This window comes from Chroicocephalus ridibundus, chromosome 6 (genome assembly GCF_963924245.1).
Source record: "Chroicocephalus ridibundus chromosome 6, bChrRid1.1, whole genome shotgun sequence".
NCBI lineage: Eukaryota > Metazoa > Chordata > Aves > Charadriiformes > Laridae > Chroicocephalus > Chroicocephalus ridibundus.
In genome coordinates, this window is record NC_086289.1 from 55,196,155 (window position 1) to 55,217,043 (window position 20,889).

The following is a 20,889-nucleotide window of genomic DNA, read 5'->3' on the forward strand; positions in this document are numbered from 1 at the left end:
AATCTGAAATACATATAATTAGTGGGCAACTGAGCTGATAAGCAAATGAACTTACTGAGTGCATCTATGTCAGAACTGGGTAGGTCATGCTCTCTAGCCAGGATTTTCTTTTGAAGAGTCCTCTCACCTTAAAGGCAGAGAACATCATTATCTACTTGTAAGAAGGCTGAGAACCTAATTCTGAAGGACACTTAATTTTATGGGCGCGTTAGAAATGAAATAAGTCATCTTTTCTCTGAATGACTCCTGACAGAATTAGTGTGTGGCTTTGAAAGAGTAACAGGACCTGCCATTTGACACTATACCATTTCACTATGGGAAAAGCAAAAATTTGGGTAGGAAGCATTGGGATGGATAGCTAATGTCTCTTGATTTCTAGACACACACATGTATATATTCCCAAACAGAAACATTATTGTTTCTGTGTTAGGCCTGTACAACTGTTAAGTTTGTACGGTTAAGTACACCAGTCTGCAAGGCCCAGAACTTTAGGAGTTTAAATATCAAAGGCCCAAATTTCTTTGAGAGATGGCATGTATATAGGCTAGCACAGAATTTTAGTCTGCCCTGTTTGGTTAGACTGGATTTTGTTAGGACTGTGTCAAACTGTACATAACCAAACTGATTGTTAAGAAAGCTTTTGTGCTAGTTTTGGCTACACTGACCTACTGCAGAAATAAAATCCTATGCGGTAGAATCCGATTAACAGAAAACTGAGAACTAGCAAATCCCTCCAGAAAGCAGAAGACTCTAAGCATTATCAGTAACAGTCCCCCTTTGCAAATTAGCAGTGGAAAAACTGTTTTAGCTTTTACTGCATCGGAATAAACAAAGCAAGTTCAAAACTAACAGCAAACCCCCAGTACTATAGAGCTGATTTATTTCCTTAGAGATCCTCCCTGCCTCAAAGCTTTCAGATGCATCTAAATTCACAGACGAACAGTCTCAGCACCGGGGACAATGTGAAACTACAGTTACTGTTAGGTCCAGGGTTTTTACTGACATCCATAGTCACTAAAGTAGTGTATGAATTTGCATTTGTAGCTAATTTTAATAATTGTTTTAGAGTTAAATCTCAAGAGTGCAAAGCTATGGGAGTGCTCTGATTTATTTTACCATTAAATAAAGGGGGGTTTTGTGGTCGTGGTTGGTTTTTTTTTTAATGCTATTGAAACCACAGACTGTCAAACCCTACTTCAGCAGTCAAGCCCAAATGGGCAGATGCCTTCTGAAGGAGTACCAATGGAAGAACAGTGTCTTAAATATACATAAGTTGGGTTACAACAGTAAATATTTACTATAGAAATATGGTAGCTGGACAGTAAAAAATAAAGAGGAAGAGAGGCAGTGCAATTTTACATTTTATTTGAACAACAGGAAAAGGATTTGAGGGAAGAGGAATCAAACTGGCATTGATAGAAAATTGCCTCTTTCATTTCACTTTTTATAGGGATCATTAGTCAGATCTTCTGCTGCATTGATGCACTTTCGCTGCCCCCTCCCCTGAGCTTTGCCAGCTGATACCAGCTAAAGCTGTCTGATGTAATTCTCACTTTCCTCATGCTGTAACCTTTAACTGTGTGTTTCTCACTGTTTAAGTCTGAGGGGTAGAAAATGATTCCTGCTGTTAGAAATAGGTTGTGAGCTTTGATTTGGAGTCAGTAGCTGAAGAAGGGGGGAGGAGAGGGATGGCAATGAAGAGGCTTGGGCTGCTTTGCCACAGGCTTCCCGAGCCACTGAACAAGTCACTTAATCTCCCTGTACCTGTTTCCCAGCCATATGCAGGGATAATAGCTTTTCCTTAGCTTATTGCAGTGTTGTTAGGATAAAGACTTTGAAGGGATTAGGTCCCATAGCTGGAGGCTTTAAAAGCACTTTGGATGGATAGAACAAGTTGCTGAAAGCAGCTATTGAGGTTCTAATGTAAACTGCACCGAAGTCACAGCGGTGGCCTGGCATCCTCCCGGTATTCGCATTGTGCATTTCTTTCCCTAGCCTGACTAACACAAAGAATTTCTCCTATGTAGCTCACACATATGAACAAAAACTGAAGTATGTGTCAGGCAGCTTCCCAAAATGTTAGAGACACAGTCATCCTTAATGTTCACTGGATATCTCCAATTCTGTCTTAATTAGAGTTGCAGCTCCCTTTAACCGTTAGAGCTAAGTAGTAAATTGTTTCTGAAATATCCAGGTGAGATAAGAAATCTCTTAGTCATGATTTTGACCTACCAGTTTCTGGCCCAGCAAGTAACCAGAAGAACTGAGGAAGTCTGAGTCAGCTGAGACCATTTTACTGAATCACCAGGACAGTCCCCAAATGTTTCTTTATAGGTGGGTGCATACATACACAGATCCAGCATCTGCTTTCAATCAGCCAGATTGCTCATGTGCTAAATGAAGCAAAATCTGGCATGGTGGGAGGTGAGGATGTAACTAATGTTCTATAAAGATCGACCTAACTGCCGAGACTTTAAGCATGTGGTACTGTTGTCCTGAAGTGCATGTACTCGTCACTCTCCCAGAGCATATCCCAGTGCTCTGACATCACAGAGTGGTTGTCATATAAAAACATTTGCTACCCTTTTTCACCAACAATAATAGAGCTTTGTCCCCCCTTCAAAACTAATTTGACCTGGTTTTGGGAGTGAAGATTCTCAGCATCAATGGCAACTTTTTTCCTTTTCCTAAAAAAAAAAAAAAATAATAAAAATACACAAGTCTGATGGCTAAGGACTCAATGATATAGGTTTTACATGGATTTTTGCATTCTTTTGTAGCTCCCAAAAATCATGCCAGACCATGAGAAATTGGCCTTTAAGGTTGTGATGCTTCATGTATTTCAAAAGAAAGCCTCTCTAACATAGTGCTAATGTTTTGCATAAATTTCTTTGAATAATGCTTCTGAGAAATTATAAGGTGATATGACACAGTACTGAGGCAATAATAGAAGAATTATGTAAATGTAGGCTGGACTTTCATTTTAACATTCTTGCACTAAAATATTCCAGAGAACATTGGTGGTTTCCAGTGATTCATTTCCCTTCTTTACTAGAAAACATAGGTTCAAAGGCAAACTCTGAACAGATGCCTTGTGGGACTGGAGCCACATTAGCTCCAGAGGTACTGCCTTCTGCTGCTGCCCAGCCAGGATGATTTCTGCAGAGCTCCAAAACTGGTAGGGTTGAGCCAGAAGCATGGACGCCCCTCTGTCCTGTTCGGAAGTGCCTTGGGAGGCCGGAAGGAGCAGAGGTGATGCAGGTGTCTTTATTCTTGTTTTGTATGTTTTGGGTATTACATGCTGCCTAACGTCAAGAGAGGGCTTGTGTCTTGTTAACCTGCAAGATCTGCTGGTGGCATTAAAGACACTTGCTTAAGGACTGCCTTCCTAGAGCCTGTCTGGGAACCTGCTCTATCCCCTCTGCAGCGGGTGTGGCATCTCTTTTGGTGAGCCCTCTCTGCTTGTGGAGCTCATTGCTCTGACCCACAAGGTCGTGAGAGAGGCAGCTGCTCTTACTGTGTAACTAGAGCACAACTCCAGAGACAAAAGGTTTGGAAAGAGTAGCTCTGCACCGCAGGCAGCACCGAGCTCTGGTTACTCTTGTATTAGATTTTATGTATTTAATTAAGATGGATATGTTAATTACAAGCTTGCTGTACCTTAGCATAAAGATTGCCATCTCTTTGGTCGTTACAGTAACTCCTGCTGGATGGGCAGGGCAGCTGTAAAAACATTTTTCCCATCCATTCGTCCCTTACACAGAGAGCAGAAAAGCCCTAGGAAATACAGTTGAAACCAAATTAGATGGCAGCAGGGAATATGGGAAGAGAACAAACTAGGAAGTCTCTACTTTATGCCAAATCATTTTATGCTCCCCATGCAGCCTGGGAGGTGCAAAAAAGATTAAAATTGCTGGGCAGAAAAGGTATATGGGAGAGCACTGAACTTTTGAGTTATCACCCAGCTTTGACCAAGAACACTGCTGCACTTATAAGCCATGCTTACTAGAGAAAACATGTGGCCAGGAAAAACATTTCTTCTCATGCACTTCCCTTCTGTAGCGTCTGGGTTGCTAACAGTACATGGCTCAAGAGGGGATCTCTGTTAACAGTTGTAGCAGTGAACGGTGTAACAGAATGTTGCCATAGAAAAGATTCTGCTTGTGTTGATTGTGAAAAAGCCTATTTACTTCTTTGACTGCAAAGAAATTTCTGAGCCTCAATTTTAGCACTGTTGTACCAGGAACTCCCTTTGAAGTTGTCAATGCTCTAGGGAGATCTTGTTTTGCGTTATTGGCGTCTGATATACATTATTGTCAGATTTTGATCCTTTGTAACAACAGCATAAACTCAGAATAAATCCTGTTGGAATCCTGGCCCATGGCCCTTCAATAGAGTAATTCCATTGCAGGTGGCAGAAGCATCTGGTCTTTTATGTTTTTAATAGTGGCTGTGAGGTCCTCAAAGGATGAGCAATTTGCGTACAGCTCAAGTTTTTTTCTTTCAACTAAAGCTTGATAATGACATTCTCACCCACAGTTAAAAAAGAGAAGTGTAAGATACAGCAGCGCTCCAGGTCTGCAAACAGCTGCTCCATCACTGGGAGTCTGTGAGGATCAGTGTTATCTGTAGGGATCTCAGCCCGCAGGCGATACTGTCAAACTGAATTTTGCAGCTTAAGGTACCTTTGGGAAGCTAACTTTTGTGCCCCAAGGCACTTTGACAGTGTATTAATGGGACCATAATTCCAGCAGCATTAATCAGACCCCAGGATGTAAAACGGAATGATTCACAGAGAAACACTGTGTTCTCTCAGTCTGTCACTGTGGGAAGGCATCGGTAGGGCATGAGTGGGATTTGTGATATTTTTCAGTTCACATGCTTAGGGATTTCCTCTGCAGCCTCAGGGTTTTATTTCTCTGCAGGAAGAAGTGACACGGGTCCCTTGAAAGGAAAGATAAGGTATCACAGGTAAAGTGTGCGTGTGAAGAACGACTGGCCAGCAGCGTGACTTGCCTGCACGACCTCGTGTATTGAGACAGACCAGATATGTTGTTGGATTTTAAGGAACTTTTGTTTTGTCTTTTGTTTTAAAGCAAGCTGGGGAAAGCCAGTGTTGATGCTTAAGAAAAGAGCTGATGCACAGGAGATCAGAGCTCTGTTCACAGCATTGCTCCAAATATTCATCCAGGGTCCATAGCAAATGTTCAAGCCTGGCCAGCTGCTCTGGTGGGGGAGGGGGCATTTGGTGTGGTGGTTAAGCATTGCTGAATGCCTGAGATGACTAACCTATGCTGTGTGCAGTTCTTCCCCCACTTCTTTTTCCATTTCTTTATCCTCTCCTTTTGTTTATCTTTACCTGGTTAGCTTCCAGCCAAAGACCAAGGAGCAGGGGACTACATCATTCAGCACAGTGAGGAGGAAGGCAGGGTCACAGCCCTGGCTCCTATAGCATCAACACAAAATACCTGTAGCAGAGTCTGTTTCCTTAGTGGGGTATAGGCTCTGCCCTGCTCGTCAGGCCTGTGATTATTTTGGCCATTGCCCTAAGTTAGGGTAGCAAACCTGAATTGCTTGCTGTTTAAAAAGGCAGCAAGGGAGGGGAAGAGTTCTTGGTAGAGTCCTATCAAGAAATAGTGTGAAAACTAATTGCAGCTTGGGAGGGAATGGGACACGGGGGTTGTGATCCAGGAATGGAAAATGTGGGCTATGAGACAATGGAAAACTCCTTTTAAGAGATAACTTATTTTTGACTTGTTCCAGAAAAGGGGTAGTGAACAACAAGTGAAGATGGTTTCAGTCACTTTTTATGTTCTCTGTTTTTGATCTAGGTCTGCTCCAGCTCCTACCCAAGGTCCCACCAGTGCTGGGGCTGCAGGGCCACCTTCTACTAGCAATGTGTCAAGCAACAAACGGCTGCAGCAGACACAAGCCCGGGTGGATGAAGTAAGTGGTTCTAGGTGATTTGTTGCTCACCACAAGGGTGCTGATGTGATTTTTTTTTTTTCTTTAAGATACTTTCCTCCCTAGTAAGCCAGTAGCTCTTGCTTGTCTGAAGGCAGTGTATCTAGGAAATGAGGTTTACCAAAGGATGGCATTTATTGAGAAGGCAGATAGTACAAGAGAGATTCTGAGTATGAATATCCTTGTACTGGTAACACTTCTGCAGAATAAATGTGAGCATTGGCGCTAATTCAGGAATTCATCCCAGTCAGGTTAGGAGGAAGTGTCATAGCAGAACCAGCTCTTTTAATGTGTTCCTGCGTTTCTGAAGGTTAGATGCTAACATAGCAGGCTGTTTCGCAAGGACTGACCATAAGCTTCTCATAGATTCAAGCCATAAGAATTGTACAGCTGAGGCCGTGTTCATTACCCAGACCTCTGTTCATTAATCATCACACCTTATCCCCAAATAAAGGCACCCACACATGATGTCGTAATAGCACCTTCAACAAATCTCCACTCCTTTTGTTGGTCTTGGAGGACCATGTGCCTGTTCCAGCATGGATCCTTAAATTATTGTAGCATACAGACTATCCCCCCCGCCACTGTGGCTGTAATGCCAGTGTCCATCTAACTGCTGTGATAACAGAAACAAGTGAGCATACCACCGCTCGTGGGTGTAGTCCCTGAGTGTACCAGCAGTACAGTAGCAGCTGTAGCATCCTTGCACATGTGCTGTGCAGATTTGTGTGCTGGCTATTAAGTATAGAGTTTTGTTAAACCCCTATAAAGGCTTAAGTAACTAATTGCTTACTGTCCGTGGGGAAGTGGCCTGGGCTCGTGTGATCCTTTAATGGCAATTCAATAAAATACACATTTGAAAATAACTATTTACATGCATAAAGGCCTCCATTTTCAAAAGCCCCGGGTATGCTTTAAAAATAGTAGAGAAGACCTCACAACATCAAACTCAAATGCATTTCTTAAATTGAATTAAGTACATCTGTCAAATTGAGCTTTGTCTTTTTGAGAACTTTTTCTTTGCTGAAGATCCGAAACAGGGTCTTTCTTGCCTCCCCATTGCTGGTGCCTGGAGCTGATCACAAGAACATCCTCTGGCTGCAGAATTTTCTAGGCCCGGTTCTGTCATTATCACTGACTTGTCATATCACACTAACTTCATTGACATTAGTGGACTGTCTCTTGCAATGGGGAAAGGAATATTACATTTCAGCTTTTGTCAGAATAATGAAATAAACTTCTTGTCCTGAACATATTACATCATGATGGTGCTGTAATTGTTTATGTAAGCTGCAGTAAAAGTAATTGTCCTTAGAAGATGAAAAATAATTGCTAATTATTGTCTAAAACAATTGATGCAGGTCAGACACATAGGGTTCTTCAGGCAGATCAATGGAGATGGCTCCAGGGAGGCTAGTGAACCTCCATTTTGTGTTTAAGATACTCTGCATTCTAAGACTAAATTTGTCTTCTTGTGAAGCATGATTGAGTAATTTTGGCAGGAACTCTTACCCAGTATGAGGGGACAGTGAGTAGCTCTTGGATTTGGGGATTATGGAGGTGATAATCAGGATCCATGGGGTTTTTTTGCCTCCAGTTTGACAGGGAGGCTGAGGTTGGTATGAGTTTTGAGTGGATAGCACATAGTCAGCCGATCCTTGTTCCATAGGCAAATCACAGTATAAGAACAGCCAAGGGAGAAAAACACCACTGGGCTTTCAATACTGTGAAGTCACTAGGGTGAAACTGGTTTATAGCACCTAAGGGTCTGATCTGTTAAGCGTTGCTGTGACCTTCCTACTAGATCTTTCCTGGTTGTTTTTCTTCCATGTCTTGTGGGGAAGTAATCTGTAGGTGGCACCAAACACCACAGCACAGCACTACGTGCTTCTGGCTATTCTGCTCCAAGTGCTGTTCTGCACAGTGCTTCAGACCCAAACCCAAAACTCAGCAACACCATCACGATTTTGCTTAAGAGAAAATTTTTGGTCTTAGTAAAATGACCGATATTTTTAATGCTATATCAATGCTGATATAGTACTTCAGCTATATCCATGTTTGGTTTTCCTCTCTGATTTCTCTAGGCATCCTAGAGATTATTTTTTAAGGCTCAGATCTTGGTTTTAGTCTAGACAAACATTTATTTGACAAAAATGCAGTCTTGTCTGGACAAGTGTTTACTTCAGTCAGGTTAAATTCAATAAATAATTCTGGGCAAAAAAAAAAAAGGAGAGAATGGGTAGGAAATGTTACAGTATTTTGTTTCAGCATTTTCAAATAGTTAAAAATTTTCACTATGAAACATTTTACAGAGACAAAATTCATCTAAATACTTGCTGACAAATTAAAACAAAAGTTTTTTTTAATTTTATGGAAGGTTTTGGTTTGGAAAAGCAAGTAAGAAAATTTGGGTTGACCGTAACATTTGATTTTGTTCTAGGCTTGGTAAACAAGTGAAAAAAATCTTTTGAGTTTTGGAACAGCATTTAAGCCTCTGCCAGTCCTTTCAAAGATTCTTTCACTACCAGTTTCATCTCACTGTATTTAAATCATGGGTCTTTTTAATAACTCTGGGCTTTTGCAGGTAGTATTTAAATTACATTAAATACAAAAAACATGGAGTTTTTTATTACAGAGTATGAGAAGTAACAGACCAGCAACCATATTCACTGCTAGAGTAAGTGGACACAACTTCACTGAGATTGCTATACTGTCTAACATTCACATTAGTGATGAATTTGTATAGGATTTCTATTTAGAGCTATTGGCTTGCTAGAAGAGATTTTTTTGTCTAACTCAACATATCAAATATATGCATGAATGGTCCTTACCTATTGTGTACTGGCTGTGCACACTTCTTTTTGCTGAGGCTGTGTAATGAGGTAGCATGGGGTCCCTGCTACACTTCAGGCTGAATTTTGTCAGGTACAATTTTCTCCTCCTCCATTTTCAAGCAGCACTTCAAATTATGGCTGGGAAGTCATCTTGTCTGAGAAAGATCTGCAGAATGAGTAAGTTCCTTGGTCAGGAAACGCATACAGTTCCCTTTAGAGCAGGCTTTATCTAACCAATTTCTTTAGTTCAGGTAAGGAAATTATATTAAATGTATAAGGAAAATAATGGCTTGGTCTTAGTGATGACTGGACAAATGTCAACCAAATTGTAGTAGAGGTACTGGTCTCCATCAGTTTTTTGTATCTATAGTGAAATAGTTAGTCGTAGGCTAAAAGAAACCAAAAGCTTTGATGAAACTAATTACGGTATTTCATAATGTCCCTTTATTTTTTACCTTTAAGGGCATCTGAACATAGCTATGTTCATCTTGTTCTCACTGTCTCTCTTTCCATAGGCATGGGTTTTGACACACTGTCCAGGTAATTGCCATCACATACCATAATGGCAAATGGCTGCTTTAAGTATGATATGTGATATTCCAGAGTGTGAACATATGGGTGACTTTTGGCTTTACCGTGTGTGGAATCTAAGCATGAGGCTGTGCCTTTGCAGGTGGTAGACATCATGAGAATGAATGTGGACAAGGTGCTAGAAAGAGACCAGAAGCTATCAGAGCTTGACAACCGGGCAGATGCATTGCAAGCAGGTGCCTCACAGTTTGAAACCAGTGCAGCCAAACTGAAGAGAAAATACTGGTGGAAAAATTGCAAGGTAAGGAGTACAAATACTTGTTAAGAATCAATTCATGGCAGACATTACTTTCGCTTGCATTTGATGGGATTTTGCTTGCAGCATGGCATCTCTAAGGGTCTTTTCTTGTCAAGGGAGAAAGAGATGCCTTGCCCTCCAGGCTCCGCAATAATAAGTTTGAACTTTACCAGAACCTATTCTTTAGATAATTTCTGCAGTACATAAACCGTAGATAAAAATTTTGATGCTTCAGTCAGTGCCTGCAGATAGGGATAGGAGAGTATTCCATGTTAATTCATGTCAGTTCCCTGTGTGAACCACAAAACCTGAACAGGTGTAATGAATTCTAGTAGTGGGAGAAAATAAGTTTTTTCCTTGTGGGAGATCATCAGCCTCTTGATCTTTCTTTAGGGTGGTAAACTACCAAAAAAAATACTTGGTTCCACAAACTTCTGTGAGAAGTGAAGAAACTACAGTATCTTTTTAAAGGGGCGGATTAGGATAGAGCAGGACTTTAATCAGCCAGCTCCCTCCTCTGCTGGTACTTCAAAGTCTCATCCTTTTCCACAAGTGGAGGGAACCTTTGCTTTTTCAGACCTCCTCCAGGATTTGTGTTTTCTAGACCCAGAAACTTCAGCTCCTCTTATTCATATAAGACCCCACAGCCTTGCTTTTTTCTACTCTGCACTACCAACACATGTACACTATGCCAGAAGTTCAGCTTTGTTTCCATTTCTCTTCAATACCATCTTTGCTGATGATTATTCATGTCCACCCAAATAAAGCCCCCTGTTCCCAAAGGAGAATGCCACATGTATCTCTTACCAGTCTGCTGCCTGCCTTGTCTCTTCATAGTGCTATGAAATATAAAGCAAGGCAAAATATTCTGGGTAAACTACGTGCACAAACAGTCCAGAAATAAATGGATCTAGGTTAGAAATTCAACCAAACAGCTCCTCTGGGCTGTTGCCCAGTTGCTTTGCCTGACAGTGCAGGAAGCAGGGCTTCTGGGAGCTACAGACGCAAATTTTGAGTTTGGTCACCCATGCTAACTGCAGTCACCACTGCAGTACACTAGACCTTCAAACTTGCCCTCATTCTCCTTTCCTTATTGTCCCTTTCTGCTTTACCATGACAAACAGAATCCCCCTGTCCTTCCTCTGGCTCCCAAACTCTGGAAGGACGGGGGGAGTGGAGCAGAAGATCTCCTGCAAGCCAATGAAAGCCAAGGGAAACTTACTTCAGAAGTTTACTTTTTCTTTACTTTACTGCTGGAAATGGACAAGGTTGGTCACTGCATCTTAGCTGATGGGAAAGAACTTGCTAGATTTGACAAGAAGCTAGTCCATTGCTGGTGGTCAGCTGTTCCTAAAATTGACATTAAATTTGGGGGCTTAACAAGTCTGTTGCAGGGAGTCTTTGCGAGAATTAAAAGTGCAAGGAATAAGCCACTAAGTAAAAGCAAAAAACCTGAGGGGTTAATGTCTTTCATGTGGAAACCTGACTTCCTCTTTATTTTTTCTCATAACTTTCTTTTTACAGATGATGATCATCCTTGGTGTAGTATGTGCAGTCATTCTCATTATAATTATAAGTGAGTAATTCATTTTCTCTTTTGTTTATGATCCCAATAGCTCTGTGACTTACAAAGTGCTGATATATTAAAAAAAACCCAAACAAATAAAAAAAATGGATATAAAATATTTAAACTGATTAATGTGTGAAACTCCCCTTCTAGTGTCATGCTGTTATAGTAAGAATTACTGCAAACTCTCTGGACGCATATATAGGTAGAATTTGTTGATATTGAATGTATTTTACATTAGCATGTTACATAACTTTCTCTAGGATTAAAGACTCTCCCTTTTCATGTTTATATAATTTTTTATGCAATCTCAGATATCTTCCTTTCATTACAACTGGTGCCAAAGTCGTGATGTTTTCTGGTGAGAACAGTAATGCTTGAATTGCCCCATGCCTATAAAAAGAGGGTGAAGGCCCAATGGGCATCTGATGCATTTTTTAAAAGCATATAGGTGCCTAGTTCCCACCAAATCAGCTGAAATTTGAGATGCTGGTGCTTCTGAAAATCCCTTTGCATCTTGAATACCTAAATATTGTTAAAAGATGGCCCAAAGTCTTAATGATTTCTTGTCTCCAAAGATCATCTCATTCCACACATTTGTTACAGGAAAGATAGCATATGAATGAATAATAGCAGTCATGCTGGTTGGGAGCCAGGGATCTTGTAATGACAGGAACTGAACATTTTATTTATGTAACCTCTGTGTTAGCAACAGCCGTTATGTGACATAACTGTAATATGGCATTAACTCCTAAAAGGGAGATTTCTTGAGTTAAACAATCCAGCTAGTAACCCAGAAGAGATTCACCAGGAGGCTAGACTACGGATGGGAATTAATTCCCAGCTCTCAAATTACGTGCCTTGTATTCAGCATGTTTCCATTTTCCTCTGTTGCTTCTGTAAAGAAGGCTTACGGAATCACCTGTAAACACGACTAAATGGATTGAGATACATGTGGCAGTTTATTAGTCTTATGAATGCTGGCACCAGAGTGACCCAGAATAATTCTAGGGTTTCGTAACACTGATACAGCAAGAATGAGAAATGGCTAGGTATTAATTAACTATATTAACTGGGTACTTGAGGCAACTGGCTTCAAGGGAAAGACAGGCCTTTGTTCTGCAGTCTAGTGCAGCAACCTGGGAAGACAGATGTGCAGCCATTGAATTGATTGCTGTGTATATATGCATCATTAAGCATTATGTGTATCTTAACAAGAAAGTTAAAAGCAGGCAAGATAGCTCATAATTTGTCTTTAGAAGTTAAGCCTGAAATTATAAATAAATAGTAATATTGTTTCCCTCCTGGTTTTAAAATTTTGGATGCCTGTCCTGGTAAGTGTAGACACAGAAATAGCAGGTTTGACACGGCTTAGGTTGTGTTTAGGGTATTTAATCACAAACCTGAGTGTCACATCATCAAACCCGGGTCATGGCTCATCATAGTGAGATCTAGTGCAAGTTTGGTGAGATTTAAATGTTTTTAAGCTCTGGATCTTAAATTATTTTTTCAGTCTATTTGATCTTTCTGTAATAGTGCCGAAAGGTTGCAGCTGCAGGAAGGACCCTGTGTATTGAACTCAATGATGTATTTATTTACAGTAGCTCTCAAATACGTATTTGAATCCTGTTGACATCAGGCATCTGAATGCTGTCACAGACAAGGCCTGCATGGGTTCTCCAGTCACGGAGGAACAAGATCATACCCTCCAGGCAGGACTGGCTACAGCTGCAGATAAACTGGGTAGTTCCTCACAGCAACAAGCTACCATGGGTGGTGAAATGGGCCAAGCCACACTTCCTACCAACCTGGTAGTGGGGCCCTGGAAAAGCAGGCCGGCTCCCTGCTGAAGGAAGAGTTACAACGTGTAACAAGAGTTACAGGTGTTGCTGGAGCTGTGGGTGGTGGCTGACATCGCCAACAGTCCTTGCCCTTTCTATCTTTGGAGCTGCAGTCTCCCCTGCTTTCCACTACAGTTCCCCCTCCGAACTCCTTTTGAACGAGGAGGAGCAGCCTTGTTCCAGCCAGGAAGGCATAGCATGTGCAAGGCAGGTCATGGTCTTTCAGCAAAGGTGCGCTAAAGGTGTTAGCCTCTCACACGCTTCTGTGAGATAAAGCACAATAGTAACTTTGTAATAACTGATGGTTTATGTCTTTTTTTTTTTTTTCCTTCTGCTTTCTTTCCCAGTTTATTTCTCCACTTGAAAAAGCGAAGAAGGAAGACTTGGCACAACTTTGTTCATATCAACCAATGATATCAGTGTTCCTTTGTTGAACTCCGCTTTTTAATTCCCGGTGTCTTGGGATTTTTGCTTGTAATAACCCATAAGCATTCAGTGTGGTGTGTTTTGGAATCCTGTTGTTTCCACAAGAAACTGTACCAGCTAAATACTGCCAAGTAGTTCCATACACTGTCTTATCACTGTGTCTTAAAATGTGTACGCACTGACCTTCAGAAACTGTAGTATATGAAAAGCATCCTAAACATCTCAGAATCAGAGAATGCAGCTATGGGGAAGCTCCTGCTTAAAGGGACACTGTCAGGTGGATTGGACCCAAACCAAAGGTTGCAGCAAACATGATGTAACTTTTTGAGGTAGTATCTGCTACTCCCATTGAAGAGAGCAGTACCTACAAGTATTCACGTAAGACATCTTATTTCAACTTAGCCAACCAAACACTGATTTTTTTTTTGGAGATTATTTGTAGTATCCAAGTCTAAAAACATTGCCTGCAGAAAATAAATAGGACTGGATTATCGTCTTTTATGGATTTAAATTTTTCCTTATTGGGTGTTCTGTACAACCAGGATGGCCTCAATATGAAAGCCAGAAAGAAAACTGTATGACAGCCAAAAAAGCATTAGCTAGCACAATCTTGAAAAAATCCAGTGAAATGCAAAAATACAAGCATCATAAATGACAAGGTACAGACTCTTGCTAAAAACTCAAGGCACTGTTTGTGAGACTTCATGGGACTCTCTTGAATGTCAGTCCCCAATACTTACGGCCCTAACTTAAAGCACATGAAAAACTATGGTGATGTCTGTGGCTTCCCAGCACAACTGTAGGAAGCCACTTCTGCACCATTTTGCAGAAATGGTCCCCACTGTGAGGACCGTTCAAAAATCAGGAAGAGAAAGGTATGGGTAAATAGAGGGAACAGCGGAGACAGGCTGAGGAAGGGAAGGGTGCCTCCAGCTTTCCTGGAGAAGAGGAAGGCAGAGAAACACTGTTCCAGTGGTGGTGTTAATAGGCTTTTTAAAAATTTAATTTGTGTGTGTATAGTTCAGAAACTATAATGTCTTCTTTGTAAAGTGCTCAGCTGAGATATTTTTCGTACTCAATTAGTTTAAACTAATATTTCATGTAATTAAGAGAAATTATATATTGTGGTTTGGAAGAAAGTTCTTGTATGCTGTTGTTGTAGGGTTTCTCACAAATGTTGAATTCCTTGTTTCAACTTTTTAAACACTGAATAGTTTCATCATAGTTAACCAAACTAAAACTGAATTATCAAATGTTGAGCCAGGAAATTCTGAAAGGGTCTTTTTAGGATAGCTCCTTCAGAGTATCTAAGACAAATTTGTAGAATTAAAAGAATATTATTTTTTTCCCACAATTTAATTAGAGCATAGAAATGGTGATAATAGTAGTGTAAATATTCCCACTGTGGAGCATCTCTCTTGACGTGGTCTTAGATTAAAAAACAGAGACCCAGACCAGTTTGTTGCAGTGGATCTGTACACAAATTGTGCTTAAGTAGAATTTTGCAGAGAGAATATGCAATGATCAGTTGAAAGGTTACAGTTGCATTTTTTTCCCTATATATTTATTACTTCATATTCACACGTACTGTTTCATATCCTTAAGTAGTAGGTGGCCACAGTCTTAATGAAACTTAACTTTGAAAGTTACTAATGTGCTACTGGACTTGCTGGTATGCCCTGTTCACTTCAGCCCTTCAGCAGAGTGAGTACATAAACAATTCTAAAATCCTCCTGGGCCAGACAGAAAATGCTGCTGTCATTAAGGGCCTGACTCCATGAGGTGCTACAACTGAATGCTATGTATAATTGAGCCTTCACTGTAAAAGGAATAAGCTGCCCAACTTCAGCACCATTTTTAAACTACTAAGATACTTGGCTAGCTGATATGAAAGAGTTACCTCCTGAGACCCTGCCACCCATACCCATCTTGAGAATGGCTTGATCCTCACAGGGTTTCTCTATGAGAATGCTGAAAGGACTCAAGAGATAAAGATGGCTTTCACTAGAGATGGTACAATCAGTAAGGTTATATACAGATCCTTAATTGTAGACAGTGCCTTCTCCTATGAGAGTCTGAACTGACAGCTGATACGGCTGCAAATACTTCAAAGAGTGTGAATCCTGTAGCTACAAGGATGTAAAGTTTCCGAATGAAACTGTAATGAAACTCCTATAAGGATGCAAAGCTTACATCCTCCTAGCTAATGTATCTCAAGCAAGTTAATAACCAAAGTGGGAGCTTCAGGGGACAGTGGAGAAGAGAAACCGCTGGTTGTGGAATGTGTACTCATTCTCCCTCAAAACAGTAATTAATGAGACTGACTGCTAAATGTTAGTGCAGATTTGCAAGGAAGAGTTTAGTCAAGAAACCTAGCCTCTAGTGGGTTGTAAAATGTTTGTGAAGAGACAGTTTCCTCCTGTGTGCTAATGACATATGCTAAATTAATGTGTTTAACTCTTTTAAGCTGTTTCCATGTAGTGTGCTTGTGAGTGTTCACCATTTGCTAGTTGTGCTGTGCTGGTTGTTGCAATCACGAATAGAAGCCATGTAACTTTTCTAATTCAGCCCAGGAAGCATGAATAAGTATGTCCTTCCCTGGTGTACAGAGCCAGCATTGAACTGCTCCTGCAGAGGGTTAATTCTTCTGCAAGGAGAATATGGTAATATAGGACTGTTCGGGGTCATAGATTGTGCAACACCATCACGTATACGTAGACTGGTACAGAGGACAATCTATATAAACACAGTTGGAAATCTTATTTTCGTTGAAGCCAGGATTGATTGCTTTCCACTCGCTGCCTCTACATTTAAAATGTCCATGCGTAGTCACAACTGCCTACTTTTAAATTTCCCATGAAAAGGTTAGCTCATTCTTGTTTAGTCAGCATTGATTAGGATTTCAATTACTGAGTAGAATTTCAACTACTACTCTTCATCACTAACTACTGCCTAGGCTTTGGATGGTAAAAAGGCACAAAAGGGCTTCCTTTTACTCGCTCCCCAGTGAACTCTCAGGGGACTGCAAGGCTGATTGCTTTCTGACTGCCATCTTGGGAATGGAACTGAAGACTGAATGGTCTTGGATTCCAATGGTCAATGGAACTGAAAATCCTGGAAGCAAGGATTTTCATAGCTTTAGCCAGAGTCAGACATTGTTTGAGACCTGCATATTCTATCCTTATAAGAAGCGCTTACTCTTCCTCTGATTTCTGGGCTACAGCTGTACAGCAAGGATGCTAGCATGATATGCCATTCAGAAACAGCGTAGCTGAAACGGATGATTAGGAGCTGGTCTGTGCTTGTACCACAGCTGCTGTTTGGCTTGCCAGTGAGCGCACATCAGCTTCTGAGGTTGGAGAAGTGTTATTTGCAGCCATTATCCACAGGCTAGCAAGGTCCTGCTTGGGCATTAGACCTTCTTCCTTCTAATTTAGCTCACCTTGCAATAAAATGAATGTGGCTTTAAACCTAAAAAAGGGTACATAGAATTTGCAGGAGCAAGTAGCGTGGAAGCCCAAACGGGGCACTTGACCTGTTTTCACTTGACATTATGTAACAGCCCAGTCAATCCAACATAGTCCAACATAATCCAATATTATTAGAAGGAGGAGGGGAGAATCTGATAAAGATTCTGATGTAACCTAGGATCTGTAGGACAAGAAGTGATTTAGAAATGTAGTCAGTTTGATTTTTGAAGCTGGCACTTTAATTCTATTGAAACCTGCATGAGGTTAGCCCCAGGAACAGTTCAGGCTTTTTCTTTTTAAATAGTGATCTGCAATAAGTGACTTAAACACCCACAACGACAGAAGAACAGGATGGTATTAACTGTGCAAGGAATTAATTAGAGCCGCCACAATCTGCTATGTTTTTGTATGGGTAGCAAGACCTTTCAAAATTCCTCTGTGTCTCATTTCTGTCCTCTACTCATTTCTGCTCATTTCTGGTCCTCTGACAGGACTTCACATAACTTTAACTTTATGAACAGCTGCGCTACTTCTTGTCTGAATACAATGAATTTTAGCTTTTCAGAGCAAGTTCATGATTTGACATCTACATTAGAGCACACCTGTAAAACGGTGATGTCTGCTACTCATAAGTGCATCTACCATGGGAGATTCAAACTTCAGGAACTTTTAGAAGCTCAGATGTTACTCGGCTTTCTGGCATGCTTTTACAGAGTGAGCTTTTCTCTATTCCATAGGAGGTGATTGACCCAGTGGGAGTATGTATAATTTATTATTTTTTTACGACAGCTCCTTGATAGCACATGTTGGTGCTAGACCTTCTCAAAGAAACTAGAGAGCACTTGGGTGTGATCCAGGATTTAGATCTCAACCCTGCTTTTCCTGCCCTTTAAACAGGGAAGAGGACTGAAACAGTAGCCATAAAAGGCACTGGGCTTGCTCCCAATGTACACAGTGAGTATTGGAGAAAGGCCTCAAAGAGACCAAAGTCGCTTTCATCTGGATTCATGTCTTGATCTGAACTTTAGACCCTTAACAGAGCATAACCTTTGGGCCCCCTGTGTAGTCAGAAGAGTGAGATGCTCTTCCAGCCAGTCATTCCTCTCACCTGACTTAGGTCGCTCTTGCTAGATGAGACATGTTTGAGCACAAGCACCCTCAAATTACCTTCTTTAAAACCGAAACAAATAGGGCCAAACAATGTAGTTTGAAAAAAATAAATTGTATCTAGAGAAATGATTGGCTGAAGATTTCTCAGGTGGTGACACTATTTTCAGGAGGGATACTAGATTGGGATGTACGAAAAAATCAAACTAGAACCTCATTTCAATTGCTCTTTCTTCATCCGGTCTCTTTCAGAAACACTTCTCTATTCCACTTCAAGAAAGGATTTTGTTTTCCTCTTCAGCTAATTTCCCTTCCTTATTTCATTAATGTATGTCTCCATTGATGTGCTCAGTAGCTTGTTTTCTCCATTGAGAACCAGAAGACTGTCTGCCTTTAAACACATGCATAAAAAGAGATCTGAGGCACCCAAGGAGTATACCTTTCTTCCTGATGCACTGACATTTAAAAGCTACATCTTACAATAAAGCAAAAAAACTGTGGCAGTCTGGATACATGCAGTTTTGGTGGAGTAAACACTCGATTATTCAACAATGAGTCATTTCTGCAGTAACCTCATTCTGTCATGACTGTATCACATCTGCTAACTCTCCAAAGCAAAAATGATAACCTGTACTGGTTTAAAACATGAATACAGCCTTGTCGTTCATACGTAACACTCTATTCAACCAAAGAAGCCATGTGCTAGAAGTTTAAAAGGGCAAAATACTTGTTCTCAAAGAGAAAATATCATAGAGAACAACAAAAATAATTATGAAAAAAGCTTCTCCATTCTTTAGGTCTTCTCACAGTGGATTGCTTCTCCATTATTCTTCAAGTCTCTCTTCATTCTCTTAGAAAGCCTTTTTGTTATTGGAGTGTAGTACATTTGGAACTATTTGGGCTAGGGAGTTCTGCAGCCCTCTGAGTTGACTCCCTGCCTTCTGCCATACTGTTATTGTTGACCTCAATCAGAGCTGGGGCAGGCCTGAGTGGAGCAGGACCTCCTCCCCATAATGCCCTGTGTCCTCCAGCCAGGCTCCACTGATGGGACGAGAACAATGGAGGCTGAATACAGCTCCTGGATCTTAATTTGGTTCACAATTATGCGATACAGAAGAAGGGTCCTGACTGCTAGACAACAGCATTTTTGCCAAACTACTTTAGTTGTAACACTGCAATTTTCGTTACATGTATTTAACATTTCTTGTAATAGCAATTTCATCAATTTTGATGGAAAAGAGAGGAAACAGCCAATAAGGATAGTGTGATAATGACGAGATAGAAAATTGGGAAACAGTTTAAGTGAAATACAGCCAACATTCAGTAAACTCCTTTTTATAAGTGGCTATACCTAAGAGCACCTTTCATATGTTAAAACTAAGCAGCGCTAGTCTCCTGAAGTGCATATGGACTACTACTTAAAATGAACTATGACAAATGGCAGTTGAATTTAATTCCTTTCACTTTTTTCTTGAAAACACAGGAGATACATGCAGGAAGGAGGATCTAGTATTTTTTGCAGAGAGTGCCATTTAGGGTATACCATCTGAAGGGTAGAGATTGTAGGTTGTTGGTTTGTGATTGTTTTGGTTGGGGTTTTTTGTGTGTACGGTTGGACTCGATGATCTTAAAGGTCCTTTCCAACCATGAAGATTCTATGATTCTATGCTGTTGTCAGCTGTAGAAGTGGTTGAAGATTTAAGTCGAATAATGGCTCCAGAGTGCTCGGTGCAGTAAAGATATGTACTGAATGCCCACTTTGTTGTATAGCAATTTGATCTGCCAGTAATGAAATCTTTTTGACACAGCATGATTATTTAGCTTACCCTTGTTCTATTCTAATATCTATGCTTGTCCACCAATAAATGGTCTAAGGAAAGGATGGAAAATGACTTTGCTGAATCCATTACATTCCTGTCATGTATATGTGAACATGTGGTGGTGGTCTGAGCTTAGATAATGAAAAGAGTTTAAAAGACTTAAGAGGTCTCAATATCTTAGTCTATCCTTTGAAATTAGTTTCTCCCCTGATAAGCAGCAGGTTTGTTTAAAATAAGAGTAAATAATGGCAGCTGCTGTTGTTTTCTTTGTAAGATCAATGTTTGAGATAGTGCATATAATGGAGCCACAAATTCATAGATGAACAATGCATAATTGTTTTCAGAAGTTCAGCTATGAATATTTATAGCATTGACCTGAAAGGTTGCAACAATTTCTGCATTAGTCACAGGAGTGTTAGCTGGACCTGAAAATTCAGTGGTCAGCACGGCTACCATGCTGTTAGCAAGCTACAGTGTACTAAATAACACAAGTTCAGCCTTTTATGAAACTTAAAGGGAAAAAAAGATTTTGAATAAAAGTAGAAATGTATAGCAAAGGCCATGGGTATACAGTTTAACCATTACTTATTTAAGTATTATTTATCTATTATTTAAGCGATTAGCAGCTATACAAATATTTTAATAATTAGCTTACAAAGCCTATTTATTAACAAAATGATATTTTTTTTTCTCATTAGAAATGCTAAGTTCAATCTATGTTCTATTTTCTTTTTCCCCAGATTGGAAACAAAATAAAATGCTAATGTAGCTAAGACACACTCACAGGTCTCCACGATAAAATATTACTGATAGCCCACCACTTGTCATGAAAAACATCATTACTTTATCTTGTAAATGAAAAATCGTCCCTCCTCCAACCACATACGTGGTAAAATATTAGTCACATTATGTATATCAGCACTACTGAAAGATTAGAAATTAGTACCTCCTACTCAAGAGTGGGGCTTAAAAACATCCTTTGTCTGTTGCAAAAATACATTTTGAGGGGGAAACACCAACTGTTGTAGAGG

The 20,889-nt window shown here is 40.3% G+C and overlaps 1 protein-coding gene across 2 annotated transcripts in view; it reads left to right on the top strand.

The window, feature by feature from the left end:
- Nucleotides 1–18,075, top strand: part of LOC134517460 (vesicle-associated membrane protein 2-like) — a 49,239-nt gene extending 31,164 nt beyond the window's left edge. For both annotated transcript variants that reach the window (XM_063338990.1, XM_063338989.1), the window contains 4 exons: nt 5,832–5,946; nt 9,472–9,630; nt 11,152–11,203; nt 13,383–18,075. In XM_063338990.1, the coding sequence (XP_063195060.1) occupies nt 5,832–5,946; nt 9,472–9,630; nt 11,152–11,203; nt 13,383–13,399 (343 nt within the window). In that variant the 3' untranslated portion in view covers nt 13,400–18,075. The remainder of the gene's footprint in view (nt 1–5,831; nt 5,947–9,471; nt 9,631–11,151; nt 11,204–13,382) is intronic.
- Nucleotides 18,076–20,889: the final 2,814 nt, after the last annotated feature.